The 18,335-nt window shown below is 48.6% G+C and overlaps 1 protein-coding gene across 4 annotated transcripts in view; it reads right to left on the reverse strand.

The window, feature by feature from the left end:
• Positions 1 to 1,248: 1,248 nt before the first annotated feature.
• Positions 1,249 to 18,335, reverse strand: part of HK1 (hexokinase 1) — a 131,109-nt gene continuing 114,022 nt past the window's right edge. For all 4 annotated transcript variants that reach the window (XM_050805211.1, XM_050805210.1, XM_050805212.1 and 1 more), the window contains 7 exons: positions 17,972 to 18,091; positions 16,435 to 16,530; positions 13,587 to 13,686; positions 10,831 to 11,014; positions 8,336 to 8,491; positions 4,300 to 4,533; positions 1,249 to 2,139 (listed from right to left, as the gene is read on the reverse strand). In XM_050805211.1, coding sequence (XP_050661168.1) covers positions 1,995 to 2,139; positions 4,300 to 4,533; positions 8,336 to 8,491; positions 10,831 to 11,014; positions 13,587 to 13,686; positions 16,435 to 16,530; positions 17,972 to 18,091 — 1,035 coding nt within the window. In that variant the 3' untranslated portion in view covers positions 1,249 to 1,994. The remainder of the gene's footprint in view (positions 2,140 to 4,299; positions 4,534 to 8,335; positions 8,492 to 10,830; positions 11,015 to 13,586; positions 13,687 to 16,434; positions 16,531 to 17,971; positions 18,092 to 18,335) is intronic.

The raw sequence follows: 18,335 nt of genomic DNA on the forward strand, positions 1-18,335 counted from the left end.
AGAAGCTGGAGGGCAGAAAGCAGCAACTGTCTTAACTCCCAGAAAGCTCCAGGTCTGGCCCAGCCCATCCCAAGGGCACACCTCCTCCTGCTTGCCAACTCAGCCTCCACGCCCTGGTTCCCCTGCAGAAGAACCATGTAACATTGTCAACGCACACTGGAAGGTGTAATGCTACCTGTGTTCTCCAAAAAATCCCTGCTCCACAGACACCAGCACCATGCCCCTAATAAAGGGAATCTGATCTCACCAAACCAGGTGGTTTGGCAATCAGTCCTGTGGAAAGCCACTTAGAGCCGCAATTGTGGCTTGGGACATGACAGGGTGCTTGGGTGCAGAGTGACATGGAACCCACCAAAGGCTGGGGAAGAATCCAAAATGGCAGCCTGGGGATGGACCGGGAATCTCTTGAGGTGGGGGTGGATAGGGCGAGTAAAAGGGTCAGACAAGGGTTAGTTTCCTAGGGATGGGGTCAGTCTAAGATCCAGGAGGGATGGGCCGGGAGTGATGGCTCATGCCTATAATCCTCGCACTGTGGGAGGCTGAGGCGGGCAGATTGCTTGAGCTCAGGAGTTGCAGACCAGCCCTGGCAACATAGTGAGACCCTGTCTACAGAAAATAAAAATAAAGAAAAAAGATCCAGGAGTGGGAGAGTGCAGTCACCCTGGGCTGCTTGAAGATTTCATCTGTGTTTGGGTGGAGGGGGCGGAGGGGGTGGGGCAGGGCACATTTCATCCTTTGTCTTGGGGTTGGCAGAGAGGAAGATGAAGGGCAGGATCCGTGTGGGGATGGCAGAGAGGGGACCAGTGTTGCGGTCCTCTCACTGAACCCAAGCAGCCTGGAAGCCAAGTGGCCTTGTTCTGTAATCCCAGCACTTTAGGAGGTCGAGGCAGGCACAGATCACTTAGGTGTGGAGTTCGAGACCAGTCTGGCCAACATGGTGAAAACCCCATCTCTACTAAAAATACAACAATTAGCCGGATGTAGGGATGAGCACCTGTAGTCCCAACTACTCAGGAGGCTGAGGCAGGAGAATCGCTTGAACTTGGGAGGCAGAGGTTGCAGTGAGCTGAGATTGTGCCATTGCACTCCAGTCTGGGTGACAGCAAGACTCCATCTCAAAAAAAAAAAAACCTCCTCCACCCAGAAGGCCACAAAACTCCCCCAATGTTTGGTCTTTGCCACATCCCAAGAAACCGCGCCCCCCTCCGCCTGTCCCCCCGTCCCCAGCCATTAAGCATCACTCAGGTCTTTGAATCGGTACAAAGTTTACTAGGTCATATGACATGGCTCACAAAGCGGTGGGAAATTCCAGTGATGGCATTGTTTGTTGGTTGGTTCCTTTTACCCAAATGGAGACAAGACACATTTCCGCAGGACTGTCCACCTCCCCCCACGAGACAAACAGAATGCGAGACTGTCACACGTGGCTACGACTGGTTCCACGGACACACGATTTTGTGGCATTGACACACCACGATGCGATGCCAGGCCATATAGGTGCCAGGAGGGGAGGAAGCAGCTAATGCTATGCCCACACTCGCCTTCAGGCAGTGCCCCCAGGGGGGAGGCCTGGCAGTGTCTGCTGGTGATAATACATTTCACACGGGGAGGGGGAACCCCAAGGATGGGCTTTGGAGGCCCAGAAGGCCCATCAGGTGGTGTGACTTTCCATCTCCAGTCAATAAATAACTCTGTTGGATGAATGCATACGTTAGAAATGGATGCCACTACACTTCACACGTGGGGGACCAGGTCGAAATCAAACCATGCAGAGTGGCAGGGCAGGTGAGGAGGGATCCGGGTGAGAGATATTATCAACAGCACACGCTCTATTCTGTACCCTACAATATACACCATTAGTTGGATTTTGCTTTCCTCCCCGCGCCGGCGGGCCCCGGCGCCGGCGTCTCCCAGCACAACTCGCTGGAAGGGTAGGGGGTCGCCGCTCGAAGAGAGAAGTGCTGGAGAGGCAGCAGGCTGGGGATCCCGGGCTCTTAGCTGCTTGCCTCTGTGCGTAACCGCACGCCCACGGCCGTGATGAGGGCGGCTCCCTTGCCGCTGCCATCCTCAGACAGGAGGAAGGACACGTTACATTTTGGTGATAGTTCCTTCACCGTCTGGTGCATGATTCTGGAGAAGCTAAAAAGGACGAGAAAACAGGAGAAGGTAGTTGAGGAAGATGAGAGATGCTGGGCCTACCTGAAAACACCAAAGCACAGACAGCCCCCTGACTGGTGATGATTCAACTTAGGATTCTTCGACTTTGTGATGGGTTTATCGGGGCATAAGCATCGGAAGTCAAACAGACTCTGAACCCAACAATAAGGAGCGTGAACGCAGTTGGGAGGGAGGCTGCTTAGAAGCAGCTGTGGCCAGTTGAGAATGGCTGGGAGGCAAGTGGGCCTACGGTCAATCCCATTGTCACAGTTTTCGGCAGAGAGGCCCAACTGCGAATCCAAACACAACTGCTCTGTATGGCTTATGAGGGCTAGGACATGAATAACACACACAGCCACATTGGAGCTTGAGGCTCCAAGGGGACCTCAAAACCAAGGAGGATGTTAGGGGCCGATATGGATCATTAAGGCAGGCCCAAGCGGACCAAGCACTGGATCGGTTCAGGAGGCTATGCAGGAATGAATATCACCCACCTCCAGCTGCAGCCCTGAGACCCCCAGCCCCCAACCATCAACAGCCTGGCTCCCAAAGACAGGAATGCCCTCCAGTGAAGATAGTATCTGAACAAAGGCTGAATCTACATACTTGCAATTTGGGCTGAAAATGAAAGGCAGGGTCAGGCTGAAGATGCTTGGGGCTCTCAAAAGTAGTCACTGCCCTTGGTTGGGGACCTATTAGGTGGGCCAAGTGTGGTGGCTCATGCCAGCACTTTGGGAGGCCAAGGTGGGAGGATAGCTTGAGCCAAGGAGTTTGAGGACCTACCAGGTGCCCCATACTTTATAGATCTAATTTCTAGTCCTGCCAGCGGCTGCCACCCCATGAGGAAGATGAGATTTTGCAGGGATTAAGAATTGCACACAGATTCTAAGTGACAGTGCCAGGGTTAAATCCAAGAGTATGTGGCTCCAAAGCCTAGCCCTAAACCACTCCTGTGTGCTGCCTCAGCTGATGGCAAGGAGAGCTATTAAGCAGGAGAGACAGAGGTGAGGATGGAGCAAGACAGATGGTTCCACCCCAAGCCACAGCCATGAGGTAAGCAGGTAACGTCTACACTGAGTCGGGTGAAGTTGTTTATAAGTAGGGTGACACTGTGGTCTCATTTATCTGGGATGGTCCTAGTTTGCCTACAGTCCCAGAGTAATAATTATTAGCACTCCTGACTGGCAAGAGTACCTTAGTGTAGACAATAAAGAATATGGTCACCCTATTCATAAAAGCCAAGCTTTGAGACATGTGGTGGATCACAATCACACAGCAAGGGCAATCACATGTCCTTCTCTGGCATGGGGGATCAGACGCCTGACAAGAGAGAGGCCACTCCCTACCCCTCCCTGCCATGAAGCCCAGGGCCCAAACCACTCCCGCCCTTTCAAGTCTTAGCAAACTGATTCAGCAGATGAACAAGAGAGTGGCCCTCCTCCTTTCCCATTTTATTTTTTGAGATAGGGTCTTACTCTGTTGCCCAGGCTGGAGTACAGTGGCGTGATCTGGGCTCACTGCAATCTCCACCTCCCAGGCTCAAGCAATCCTCCTGCCTCTGCCTCCCGAGTAGCTGGGACTACAGGCATTCACCACCATCCTCGGTTAATTTTCAAAATTTTTTTGTACAGAGAAGGTCTCACTATGTGGCCTAGGCTGGTCTCAAACTCCTGAACTCAAGCAGTCCTCCACCTAGGCCTCCCAAAGTGCTGGATTACAGGTGTGAACCACTGCACCCGGCTCCTCCCCTTTCTTAATATCCTCTCCGCACTTACCCAACGCAGCCTCTGGCCTGGCTACAGCTCACCAGGCTTATGAGTGAGCCCATGCCCACCCTCACCTCCTCTCCCACTGCCCAGCCCCCACCTAACAGGGCCTAGGAGGAGTGGAGTGAGGGTCACATCATGCCACTGGTGTGAGCTGGCCAAGTGAAGCCACTTCTCTATATCTCCCTAAGGATCCCAGTCAAACCCTAGAAACTGTTCATTACCTTGTCCCAGATAATCTCCAGTTCCTGAACGCACAGCCTTTAGGCTGGCTGGGCTCCAGCAGGGAATTTCCCCAGCGTGAACCACACCGATACCCCCTAATCCAAAGGGATCCCAGCAAGCTCTGCACATCCCAACTGGAAGGCCCACTCACTGCGGATGAAGCTTGTAGAGCGTCCCGTCCACTCCCACAGTCACGTTCAGACGGTCCAGTCCTCTGTTCTCTCGGATCTTATCCACCACCGCAGCCATGCCTGCGCCACACAGCTGCGCGGCCCTCCTGGACACCACCCCACACACGGTCTTGACGAGGATACTGTCATCACAGGTGCTATTCAGACCCAGCTGCTGGAGGATGGCCCGGACCTGGAGCAGTGCTAATCGGTCACTGTAGGGGACAAAAGCCAGAGGGCTGGATGAAGTGGGACCCACAAGAGCAGCCTGGGGACCGCCTCCGAAGGATGGCCCCCCCCAGTCACTGTACTCATCCACAAACAGAGTCAAGGGCAAGTGTTACATGTTAAATTGTGGAGAATTTGGCAAATCTAGCAAAATAAAAATTGGAAAATTTAAACCACTGTCTCAACATCTAGGAAAATGCTATGAACATTCTAATATATTTCCTTCCAGTTTATTTTTCCTAGCTGGTATGCTTTCTCATGATATGCGAAATGGGATTATCCTTGATATGTGATTTTCTTTCTCTTTCCTGTTTCATGCCTTAAGCAATTTCCCACAGCCTTATCTGAGAACAGGATTGGAAACAGCTGCCACAATATTCCTTCTAGGGATGCACCATGATTTCTTTAGCCCATTCGGAGAAATTCAAGTTAATTGCAATTTTCTGCTATTATAAAGAAACATTTTAGGCTGGGAGCGGTGGCTCACGCCTGTAATCCCAGCACTTTGGGAGGCCGAGGCAGGCAGATTGCCTAAACTCAGGAGTTCGAGACCAGCCTGGGCAATACAGTGAAACCCTGTCTCTACTAAAATATAAAAAATTAGCCAGGCATGGTGGCGTGTGCCTGTAGTCCCAGCTACTCAGGAGGCTGAGGCAGAAGAATTGCTTGAACCCAGGAGGCGGAGGTTGCAGTGACCTGAGATTGTGCCACTGCACTCCAGCCTGGGCAGCTCAGTCTCACAAATTTGATAAAGTTTGTTTATAAATCTTAAATTTCTTTTGCTACACATTGCCAGATGCCTTACAGAAAATTTTATCCATTTACTCTCTCTTCAGCAGAGTATTTGGCCACACTTATTCTCACTGGAAAATACCATTTTTTACAACTTTAGACAGTTTTATAAGGTGGCATCATAATCACAAGACTATAGTTTAATTTATATTCTTCTCTATTAGTGAGGATGACTTTTTTTTTTCCCCGTTTGTTTTTTGGCCATATAAACTACTTCTTATGTCTCAAGACTTTTCTCCTGGTATGTTTGTCTTGTTTATATTAAATTGAAAGAGATGATGATGACTGGGATGGTACACTGAAGACCAGTCAGGTTTCCTGGAGGACTTATCATGTAACATATATTTTACATACATTACCTTACTTACTCCTCAACCAACCAATGCATGTATGATTATTCCCATTTTAAAGATAAGGCAACTGAGGCTGGGAGAAATTGAGTATCGCAAAGCACACAGCCGGTGGAGAAGAGTAGGTGTAGACCAGACCTGCCAAAGCCCACCATGCCCTGCTAGGCGTCTTGTCATACACAGTACAAATGTCTTCCTCAGTTTACTGTTGCCTTTTAAGTTTGATTACTTTTTTTTTTTTTTTTTTTTTTACTTATAGATGCTATGTAGCTACATTTGGCTATTTTTCTTTATGATTTCTTTCTTTGCTATTATGCTTGAAAAGACTTTCCACACCACTTCACACCCCTTAGGATGGCTATTCTCAAAAAACCCAGAAAATTACAAGTGTTGGCGAGGATGTGGAGAAACTAGAACTTTCACGGGCTGCTGGTGGGAATGTAAAATGTTACGGCCACTGTGGAAAACAACATGGTGGTTCCTCAAACAATTCAATGGGGAATTACCGTATGATCCCGCAGTTCCACTTAGGGTGCATACACACACACAAAAACTGAAATCAGGGACTAAAGGAGATACTGGTCACCCATGTTCATAGTAACATTTGTCACAATATCCGAAAGGTGGAAGCAAGCCAAGTGTCCATGGATGGATGAATAAATAAACAAAATGCAGTGTGTGTGTGACGGAATATCACTCAGCCTTAAAAATAAGGAAATGATGGCCGAGCGCTGTGGTTCACGCCTGTAATCCCAGCACTTTGGGAGGCCAAGGCGGACGGATCACCTGAGGTCGGGAGTTTGGGACCAGCTTGACCAACATGAGGAAACCCCATCTCTACTAAAAATACAAAATTATTTCTAGTGGGGCGTGCCGGATGTGCATGGTGGTACGCCCCTGTAATCCCAGCTACTCAGGAGGCTGAGGCAGGAGAATCACTTGAACCTGGGAGGCGGAGGTTATGGTGAGCTGAGGTTGCGCCATTGCACTCCAGCCTGGGCAACAAGAGCGAAACTCCGTCTCAAAAAAAAAAAAATTAAAAAATAAGGAAATTCTAATACATGCCACAATACAGATGAACCTTAAGACATTATGCTAAGTGAATTAAGCCAGTCACAAAGGACAAATGCTATATGATTCTATTTATATGAAGTATCCAGAGTTGTCAAATCCAAAAAGACAGAGAGTAGAATGGTGGTTGCTGGGGTGGGGGAAGGGAGGAATGGGGAGTTAGTGTTTGCTGAGTACAGAGCTTCAGCTGAGGAGATGAAAAGTGTTCCGGAAATGGATGGTGGTGATAGCTGTGCGACTATGTGAATGTACTTAATGCCACCGAACTGTGTACTTAAAAACCATTTTGCCTGGGTAAGAGCAATGTATAGGCTTGTTAGGTTTTTTTTGTTTAAGGTTTAATATCTTTCTTTTCTTTCTTTCTTTTTCTTTTCTTTTTTTTTTTTTTTTTTTTTTGTTGTTGTTGTTGTTGAGACAGGGTCTGTCTCTGTTGCCCAGGCTGGAGTGCAGTGGTGCAACCTCAGCTAACTGCAATCTCCACCTCCTGGGCTCAAGCCGTCCTCCCACCTCAGCCTCCCAAATAGCTGGGACGACAGGAATGTGCCACCACACCCAGCTAGTTTTTGTGCTTTTTGTAGAAACAGGGTCTTGCCATGTTACCCGGGCTGGTCTCGAACACCTGAGCTCAAGTGATTCACCCGCCTCAGCCTCCTAAAGGGCTGGGATTATAGGCTTGAGCCACCATGCCCAGCCTACACAGAGCCTACATTAGGTTATTATGACCATTCTAAAAAGAACACAATATTTGCACAATTGCTTTTGTTTTTTCTGACCATTTTTCCTCCTTCTCACACAGTGTGCCTTGGAAGACAGCAAAGGCAAGGAAGAAACGTTCCCTGGACAAGAGAAAAGTAGAAAGAAGGTAGAACAACTTGCCGAGGGGCATCAGCTCCTAGGTGGCCTGGCACTGAACCCCAGGCTGCCTTTCAGATAAATCCAGGGTGGGCCCTATGCACCCCCAATTCAAGTATGTGTAGTGCACCTTTACCATCTGAAATGGAATCCATATAACCTTCTTACACACATAATTTCAAATAAATCAATATAATGCCCCAACATAAAGGATGGATAAAAGGAAAGTAAGTAATTTATTTATTTATTGAGATAGAGTCTCCTTCTGTTGCCAGGCCAGGCTGGAGCGCAGTGGCGCGATCTCAGTTCACTGCAACCTCCACCTCCTGGGTTCAAGCGAGTCTCCTGCCTCAGCCTCCCAAGTAGCTGGGATTACAGGCATATGCCACCACACCCGGCTAATTTTTTGTATTTTTAGTGGAGACAGGGTTTCATCATGTTAGCCGGGATGGTCTCAATCTCCTGACCTCGCGATTCACCCGCCTCAGCCTCCCAAAGTGCTGGGATTACAGGCGTGAGCCACCGCGCCAGGCCAAGGAAATTAATTTATAATAAAATTGTAAGATTTCACTATGCAAATGCCCAGGGTCTGCTATTCCAGAGGAGAAAAAACATCCTCAAAAATGGCCAATGTCCCCTAGGGTCCCTACCACCCCCATCACAATCCACTGGCCAGGAGACCTCTGAAGGGTGGGTGCTGGCAGGGAAGGCACTGCCCACTCACCTTTCGATCTGAGAGAGAAACTTGGTCTCAAAGATGCCCCGGGTCTTCAGCGGCTCTGAGATCTGCCCTCGGAAGAGGAATCCCTTCTTGGTGAAGTCAATTAAGATGTTGCGGACGATTTCACCCAGGTACATACCACTGATCATCTTCTCATACCTGAGACAGGAGGAGGGGCCTGGGGTGTCTATGGGAAGTGGCCAGGAGGACTGTCAGCCCTTGGTCTCAAGGTCACTCCGCGTCTCTTACTGCCCCTCAAGCGCATCACCAACAGCCAGTGCCCATCCCTGTGCTCTGCTGCAGAGGCAGCATGGGAGGACCAGGGAGTCCTCCACTCTCTCACATCAGAAACACCACCACCAGCATTCATGTCTACCCGCTAGACTGGTCTCCCTCCTCAGCTACCTTCTAGCTCTCGGCCCCAAGGGCACTTCCCTGAGAGCCTGTCCTCCTCCTCCATCCTGGGTTCTACCTGCCTGTTTCAGGTTCCCACACACCTCACCATTCTCCTCCTTCATAACACACATGAGCTCACTGCCTCCCACCACCACTGCTGCAGTGACAGCCCCAAGAGGACAGGGCATGTGTGCCTTTTTCAGCTCTGAGTCCCCAGGGCACAGCACAGCATAGCATAGCACTGGGCCCTCAGTAAAGTGCCCAAAAAATATCTGCAGAATAAGCAAATGACTGGGCTAAGTCTTAAAGGAACAAGAAGACAAAAAAAAGAGGAAAGTTCCTAGATTTTTCTAAAGGTTTTGCAAATACCCAGAGTACTGGTCAAGCCCACAGCAGAGTGACAAAGCCACACAGAAGGGAGAATTCAGTGGCCACAACATACTGGAGGTCAACCTGTTCTTGGAACTTTGAATTTCCTGCCCTCTCCATGCTCACGGGTCTCAAGGAATAACAAAGGATTGATTAATTTCCATGGCATATGCCCAAGCCCAGTGTCCCAAAGCTGAGAAGAGTCCCCTGGAATTCGGATACTCCAGGATTCCTCCTATTTCATGTGGTACATGGAAGAACATGAAACACAATGGAATCACAGAGGGGTGGACACCACTACCAAGTCCCATCCAGTCCTTCTCATTCCACCACAAAGACCACCCCAGTTTGGTGCTGACATGTCTTTAACCCCTTCCAACACTTGCTGATTCCCCCCTTTTTAACCAAGAGGGTCTTACTATTATTGTTGTTATTATTGTTACTAATTTTTAGTAGAGATGGGGTCTCACTATGCTGCCCAGGGTGGTCTCAACCTCCTGAGCTCAAGCAATCCGCCCGCCTTGGCCTCCCAAAGTGCTAGGATTACTTTGATGATCCACTGCACCCGGGCCAAAGGGGGTTTTAGCTCAGGGCCTTTGGTAGGCGACAGCATCTAGCTGGACTTGAATAACACAGTTCTTCACTATACTCATTTTATAGTTACCATCTGTTTATGGTAATACTGTTTCTCCCTCTTTTTCCTCCTTCATTGAATGTCAGTAAAGACTATAAGTGCCGGGCGCGGTGGCTCATGCCTGTAATCCCAGCACTCTGGGAAGCCTAGACAGGCAGATCACCTGAGGTTGGGAGTTCAAGACCAGCCTGACCAACATGGAGAAACCCCATCTCTACTAAAAATATAAAATTAGCCGGGTGTGATGGCGCATGCCTGTAATCCCAGCTACTGGGGGAAGCTGAGGCAGGAGAATCACTTGAACCCAGGAGATGGAGGTTGTGGTGAGCCGAGATCACGCCACTGCACTCCAGCCTGGGCAATAAGAGCGAAACTCCGTCTCAAAAAAAAAAAAAAAAAAAAAAGGAGTATAAGCTGATTTAAAGAAAAACACTAAGTAAATAACAGCATAGGTGGTATTCAGAAACAGCAAAAACCTTGAGGGGGCTAGGGAATGACTCGTGTTGGGTGCTACTCCAGCCCTTCTTTCTGCTCCTGGGAGACAACTTGGACCAACTCATCCTGGCCGTGGCAGAGGATGGCCTGATTCCTGGGGGCTTGGGACAAAGGGTCACTTGTCTCATTTCAGAGTATGGCAGACACTGCCATTTTGGACATGGTCCCTGAGACCTGAGCTGCAGAGCTCCACACGGCCACTAGGTGGTGCAGGAGGCTCGCAGAGGGAAGTACAATTGCCACAGGGCCTCTGCTTCACCCCAACCTGCCACCCAGCCACCCTCACCCCACCCCCTTGTTATTCTGATGGGGAAGGAACACAGCAAGAGGATCGGAAGGCCAGAATCCTCCAGCCTAAAAAACAGTCACAGGTGGCCCCTAGACAGGCATCAACCCCGGGCCATCTTGTACCATGTTGGGGGTCTGTCCTCCCTGGTTCTCTGCTGTCCAAAAGGCCAAGGTCAGGAGTGAGCCAGGGGGTCCAGTCTTGAAGCCTCTGTTCACACCTCTCCTCCTAGAAACTTCTTCCACTGCAAGTGGCAGAATGCAGCCAAGTGCTGCCCCCATCCCAACTGTGGGTGCCCTCTCCGCCAGGTGGGGTTACCTTTGTTTCCCGGCATTTAGGGAATATTCATCCACCAGTCTGTCGTACTGTGTCCTGATATCATCCAGACGCCCATTGTCCCCAAAGGCCCCCCACTCCATGTTGATGCACATCAGCCCCCGGTCTCCCTCCACCATCTCCACATTCTTCATCTCCTCCATGTAGCAGGCATTGCTGCCAGTCCCTGGAACACACAAAGGGGCAGTGAGGAGCGGTGGCCTTGCATTTGGGGGGTCTTGCAACTGCTTTATAGCAAAGAGATGGAGCGTTAATGGTAGAGATTTAGGCAACATTCAGACCAGAAGAAAAAATATATACATAGACACACAACAATATGCATACATGCCTCTACAATACATACATGCCTATACAATACATACATGCCTATATGTATGTGTATAAAATATTAGGGGATTATCTTCTATTATACTATGGATATTCACTTATTTTCTTTTTCTTTTCTTCAAGACAGTGTCTGGCTCTGTCACCCAGGCTGGAGCGCAGTGGCGCAATCTCGGCTCACTGCAACCTCCAAGTCCAGGGCTCAAGTGATTTTCCCACCTCAGTCTTCCAAGTGGCTGGAACTACAGGCACCACCACCATGCCTGGCTTTTTTAAATTTTTAGCAGAGATAGGATTTTGCCATGTTGCCTAGGTTCATCTCAAATTCCAGGGCTCAAGCTACCCTCTCGCCTCAGCCTCACAAAGGGATTACAGGCGTGAGGCACCATGCCCAGGCCCACTTATCTTTTCTTGACAAGGATGGTTGGTCATGGACTATGCCTGCTCAATAAGCTTTCCTACATATCTTGGGATGAAGCCCACAGTTCAGGGCAGGACAGTGTCTTCAGCATTTCAAGGGGGGCTTTCAAAAGCAATGGTTTTTCATCCTTTTTGTATCAGACCTCTGAAGATCAGATGATTCTTCTATGAAAAAGACACCTTTCTCTGGGTGGACCCACACACCGCACACATGTAACCTGGCATATGCTTGCCAGGGGCTCAGGAATCTCTGACTTCCATTCCTGAACTCCCTAGAGAAGAGTCACTTAAAATAGAAGGACCACCGACTGCTGTTCCAGCCCAAGAGGAGCTAAGAAACTGAAGGCAAGCATCCTGCAACTTTCACAGCAATTTTAATTGCCATGATATCCAAGCTTGTGGTCACTGAACCTGTCTCACTGAATAGACTGGACATTTAAAAACCAATCAACTAACCCAGGAAGAGTGCTTCACACACATACTTTAATATGCACCTGGATCACCTGGGGACCCTAAGAAGCAGATCCAGATTCAAGAGGCTTGGGCCGGGACCTGAGAGCCTGCGTCTCTAACAAGCTCCCAGGATGATGCTAATGATGCACCCAGGAGCACCATCCACCCATCCAGGGTGGGATGTAGGTGAACCTTCATCAGGAGGACACAAGACACACCCCCTGACCAGACCAAAAGGGCTTTGGTAGTTTTCATCCCCTTTGAAGAAACTTAAGTAAGTTCAAAGACTGTACAGCTGGATGACGTTTGTTCTTTGTTTTCTCAGCCCCCTTTTCACCCAAGGTTAAAACTGAGAGAAGAGGAGCTCCAAAAATGGAAGATGATGGGAGTGGGAGATGCAAAGAAAGTCAAAACATGGAAACTATACATCTTGCCTATGTGAGTCCTGAGCAAAGAGATCAATTGATGGAGGAAAGAAGAAGTAGTTATGAAATGTAGCTGGAGCCTGGTGCCAGGAAACAGGTGGGTCTACCTCCCAGGAGGGAAGGTGGGGCCCCTGGCTTTGCATTTCATACTTAAGCCCATTCATAGAAAGAAAGGGAGGGGCTGGGTGGAGAAAGCCAGGCCCCAAACAACCTTTCACCAAGAGCTGCTCCCTAGTTTTTTTTAATTTCAACAGAAGCGAAAAGTGGCTTAACAATGAATGAAAAATTCTTCCTGGCACCTGGAAGGCAGCCTGCTGGGGCCTCTTCCCAAGCTCTAGATGCTCAGCAACTGATCCAGTAGCAGGGGTGCCACTGCTCACTGGCCAGGCAGAGTCTGCAGATGTTGGCTAAGAAACTCTCTGGGGTCTCTCCCAGCATCCCCTGACACGAGGAGCAGGACCAGCAGGACAAATGGTTTCCTCACAGCCCAAATCAATATGCTTCAGGAACGATGTGCTCGAGGCCCAGACCCCTAATGTGTTTGGATTACAAGGCAACGAGCTGCAGTGACCACCTCTCTGCAACCCCCTTCAGTGGCTGGGACCAAGCACAAACAGTGGCTGCTAAAGGCAAAATGGTGCCCAAGACCATCCTGCCCCTTTCCATGCTCTAAGCATGGTCAGCATGGGAAGCGCTCTCTACTTCCTTTCCAGCCTCAGACTCCCTCCCTACCCCATCCCTCTGCAATACCTGCCCAGAGCCCCTCCATACAAGGCCCATAGAGCTGCCATGTTTGCCAGTCCCGCTCCAGGTACCTGTCTCCACTCAAGCCACGTGAGCCTTTTGGGGCCTCATTCCTCAAGAGTTCAGTTCATGACAGTCTGATCATAAGCAATGTGTAGCATTATGGGTGTCTTAGGAAAGAGACCCTGACCCCCGGCCCCCGCTGGAGACTCTGCAGCCTTCATCCAGCCCTGAACTCTGGAGGTGGTCAGGAAACGATACTGACAGATAAGACTACCCCATACAGAGGACCAAGCTGCCGGGCCAAGGCTCCACAAAACAGGGAAAGCCCAGCCTTCCCTTCCCCAGGGAGAGACCTTCCAGGAAACTCACCAACAATGAGTCCGACCTCACAGGTGGGCTCCTCATAAGCACAGGTCATCATGGTGCCCACTGTGTCGTTGACCACAGCCACCACGTCCAGGTCAAATTCCTTTGCAAAGAAAGGGACACAGCTTTAGGAATAGGATCATTATGCCTGGCTTGAATGCTGCTGGTTCTGTCTGCTGCACTGCAGTCAGAGAGCCCCTGGTTATCATGTTACATGGTTTTCTTACCAGCCTACAAAAACATAATGAATGTTCCTTCACAGACTAAACCTCTGCTATTAAGGATATATCTGAAACATGAGATCTAAGGAAGGGAAAGTATTCTACCCATTTTACAGATACTATTAGAGTGAATCATAGAATAGGGGAGACAAGCAGCAATGATCAAATAGCTTCTTCCCTTTGGAGTTTAAAGCATTATGGCCTTTCAGAGGGCAAAACGGAAAATATCAAACTCATTGCTCAGAATCTGTCCTTGAGAAATAGTCATGCAGGTGCACAAAGGCACCCATACAAGGATATTTACTGCATGACGTGCAAGTCAGAAAAAGGAAACAATCCAAGTGTAGATCAAATGGGCTATGTAAACCGCAATCCAGACATATGCTGGAATCCTACACAGCCAGGAAAAAGAAAGAGGTTGGTCTAAATGCAATGATGAGGAAGGATACCTGTTTCATATTAAATCAAAAAAACAAGTTGTCATGTTATATAAATGGTATAATTCCTATTTTTTAAGAGTGTGTGTGTGTGTATTGGCATATGCGTGAAAAGCAAGATAGAAGAATTAACACTAACAGTTGTGAAACAGGCAAAAATAGATCACCAGGTATCCTTTCTAATTTAAGAGACAGAGTCTTGCTCTGTCACCCAGGCTGGAGTGCACTACCCCAATCATGGCTCACTGCAGACTCAACCTCCTAAGCTCAAGTAATCCTCCCACCTCAGCCTCCCAAGTAGGTGGGACCACAGGTGTGCACCACTATGGACTGGCTAATTTTTTATTTTTTAATTTCTTGTAGAGACTGGGTCTTACTACGTTACCCAGGCTGGTCTCCAACTCCTGGGCTCAAGCGTTCCTCCTGCCTTGGCCTCCCAAAGTTCCTCCTGCCTTGGCTACAGGTGTGAGCCACTGCACCCAACCTGCAGCTATATTTTCAATGAAATATTGTAAGTTGTGTAGCATACCCTTCCAGATGCAACTCAGCCCTCTTTCTTTTTTTCCTATTTATCTGCAAAAGACAGCAGACAAATCAGCCCTCTTTCCGACACTCATGTCAGCTTCCCTGACTGCCTAGTGCCTAGGTATCTGTCTGCTCTTTAGACTGTCATTTGAAGTGTTTTTGTTTTGTTTTGTTTTTTAAATTTCTTACTTTGCTCAGTGTAATGGGGTTTGAAAAAAGGCAAAAGAAAAAAAATGTGAAACAGTCTCTTACTGACTCCCTAATTAATTAATGAGTTAAATATTGGAAATTTTTCATTTTATATTTTTTCAACATCCTCCAACCAAAGACCACCAGAAACACATCTGTAATCTAACAAAGTCGGGCTTTACTGACTCACTGCAACACTGGAGAACACACCCCAGGGGGCATCTCGGAAAGTGGCTTGGTGTGGTGGCCCATGCTTGGAATCCCAACGCTTTGAGAGGGTAAGACAGGAGGATCACTTGAGCCCAGGAGTTCAAGACCAGCCTGGGTAACACAGCAAGACTCCACCTCTATTTAAAAACCTCAACCCTTTGGGAGGCCAAGGTGAGCAGATCGCTTGAGCCCAGGAGTTGGAGACCAGCCTGGGCAATATGATAAAACACCATCTCTACCAAAAATACAAAAATTAGCCGGGTGTAGATGCCCACCTGTAGTCCCAGCTACTAGGGAGGCTGAAGCGGAAGGATCTCTTGAGCCTGGGAGGCTGAGGTTGCAGTGAGCCAAGATTGCACCACTGCACTCCAGCCTGGGTGACAGAGTAAGACCCTGTCTCAAAAAAGGAAACTTTAAAGTTCTAAAAAAAAAAAAAAAAAAAAAAAAAATGTAATTTGGATCTGTGTCTGTGTTGTGGTTTGGGGGAAGGTTTAAAGAATTGGGGCTTTGCCCTGGATTGGATATTGTCAGGAACCAGGGGCAATTCTACGGTTACAGACTGGTCTTTTTCTTGTCTAAATCCATCATGGTCCCGGACGGAGCGGCTGTGTCTGATGTTTCCGCTCTGTAATTGTTTGTGGACTCTGTGAAATTGTTTGTGTTCCGCAGGAGAACACCAAGGCATAATTGAGAGTGTCAGGCTGTGCCCACCTGTCAGGGGCTGCTTCTCTCTTTTTCAATTTGTATGAGAGTCATGATTTACCTTTCTAAAAATAATAATAATAATAATCCTTTAACAACATAAACCTATGAGCCCTTGTTTCATTGCGGGCAGTGGAGTCAGGAAATAGGGAGCTTTTCTTGGCCAGGTCACATGCTTCTGTATTGTTTGAATTCTTTTTTTTTTTTTTGAGATGGAGCCTTGCTCTGTCACCCAGGCTGGAGTGCAGTGGCACGACCTCAGCTCACTGCACCTCCTCCTGGGTTCAAGCGATTCTTCTGCCTCAGCCTCCCGAGTAGCTGGGACTACGGGTGGCACCACCACACCTGGCAAATTTTTGTAATTTTAGTAGAGACGGGGTTTCACCATATTGGCCAGGTTGGTCTCAAACTCCTGACCTCATGATCCACCCGCCTCGGCCTCCCAAAGTGCTGGGATTACAGGTGTGAGCCACCACACCCAGCCTGAATTCTTTACAACAGGCAAACACACGTTTTAGAAACCCCTAAAACAGTAAAGATTTTTAAAAACATTATTTTAATAGTTACCTCTCTCCTTTTTATCGCATCCCTTAGTAAGGTGGCTACATCATGGCCCACGCAGTCTGTTGCCTTAAAACCCTTTGTCCACGTGATCAAGATTCCCTAAAACATAAAAAGCACCAGGAGAGTCCTATGTAATTAACCCAGAAGGGGAGAATACAAAATTCCAACCCTCCCTCCTGAGTCAACAACTGCTGAGGGCTCACAACATCGGAGACAGAGTTCAAACATCTGAGGACAAACCAATAAAATATGACAGACCCTCCTCACCATCCTCATAGGGGTCTGAAATAATCCCACTTCACAGATGGAGAAAATTAGGTACATTAGGTAAATAGTGATGTCTAAGTTCACCCAGCAGACAGCAAAGACGGCACTCAATAATGGAGAGCCCAGACCACCCGATTCTTAGCCTGGTACTGCCACTGGCATAACCAGCTGTACAGAAGAGTCTACTGACACTATAACTAAAGGATCCTAAGAGTTTAGTAATGCTGTGACTACCTAAAATACATTTTAGGTTTCACTGGATTGAAGTTAAAACACTTCCTGGGGAAAAAAGTACCCTGGGTGTGTGTTGACTGTGATGAATCCAAGGTGAAGGTATTAAGTGAAGTGCTTTAAAAACAAACAAACAAACAAACAAAAAACCCTCAAGTTTTCATAGATCTAACTCCTGAGCTCTAAAAGAGTTTCAGAAGAAAAAAGTCCCAAGTCAGCGACGTGACTGGATTAACTGGTTTACAGAGGCAGGTGACCATACCTAGCTCTCCTAGGGCTGCTCATTAAGCCTTAAACCCTGGCCTAAGACCCACCTCCAGAACTCCTGCCTGGTTATGTCTCTACCTGTGACACCCAGAGCTACCTACAGCTCTTCCAACGTGACAGGCTGGGTCTTGCCTCCGTGACTCTGCACCATTGGTTCTTTCTGCCCAGAATCCACTCCCCAACCCTGACTGCATGGAGCTGGAGCCGCTGGTGTTAGGGACTCGGCTCCCCCACTAGACTGTGGCCTTCCAGAGGACAGGAGCTGTAACCTTCATCTCTGAGCCCAGTACTCAGTAGTCAGCAGGTGCTCAAGCTCTGATCCTGGACCCTGATTCATCCCGTGTATTGAACAAACATTTATTATCTCCTCTGATTGGACACTGTGCTAGGGCGTGTGGGGATACAGGTCCTTGCTCACGGAGTATACCACTAGCAGAAACAAAAGACGCTGTCACTAAGAACTAACTGTGTAAGAAGTGCTATAAGCAAGGCAACAATCAAATGAACAGGGGACACAGAAGAGGACAAGGTTCTATTTTTGCCTGGAGGACCAGAAGGTTTCCCAGAAAAGGTGACTGCTTTCAAAGAGAAAAGAAGAGAGAAGAGTCCCAGTATGTCCTGCAGGCTGTGAAATAAAGCCTGGCTCAACCCACTGTGACTGTGACTGTCACCTAGGAATGACACTGAGGCTGGAGAAGGCCTCAAGGGCCAGCCCACCCGGGCCACAGGGGACTCAGTGCTGCCTGATCACTGAGGCCTAAGGACAGAGACTCACCGCGTCCAGACTCGTCTGCTGGCAGGGAAATGAGAACGTGAAGCCCAGAGGCATCCTAGGGCCTTTGATCCCCATGTAGTCCAGGAAGTCAGAGATGCAGGAGACAATGTGATCAAACAGCTGCAGGAGAAAAGAAAGGATCTCCCATGCTCTCTGTGGTTTTAATTTTATCAGTGCACATGGACCAAAGTGTGTATACACACACACACACGTATGCAAACACACCCCCCACACATGCAGAGTGAGCATCCTTTTCCAGAGCCTTGTCAGTCACCAGAGTGTCACAAGCCAGGCATGGCAAAAAGCATCTGGTGCTTCTGGGCCACAAGGACACAAATCCACGTGGGCATCCCATGGAGGATTT

The sequence above is a fragment of the Macaca thibetana genome, chromosome 9 (assembly GCF_024542745.1).
Source record: "Macaca thibetana thibetana isolate TM-01 chromosome 9, ASM2454274v1, whole genome shotgun sequence".
NCBI lineage: Eukaryota > Metazoa > Chordata > Mammalia > Primates > Cercopithecidae > Macaca > Macaca thibetana.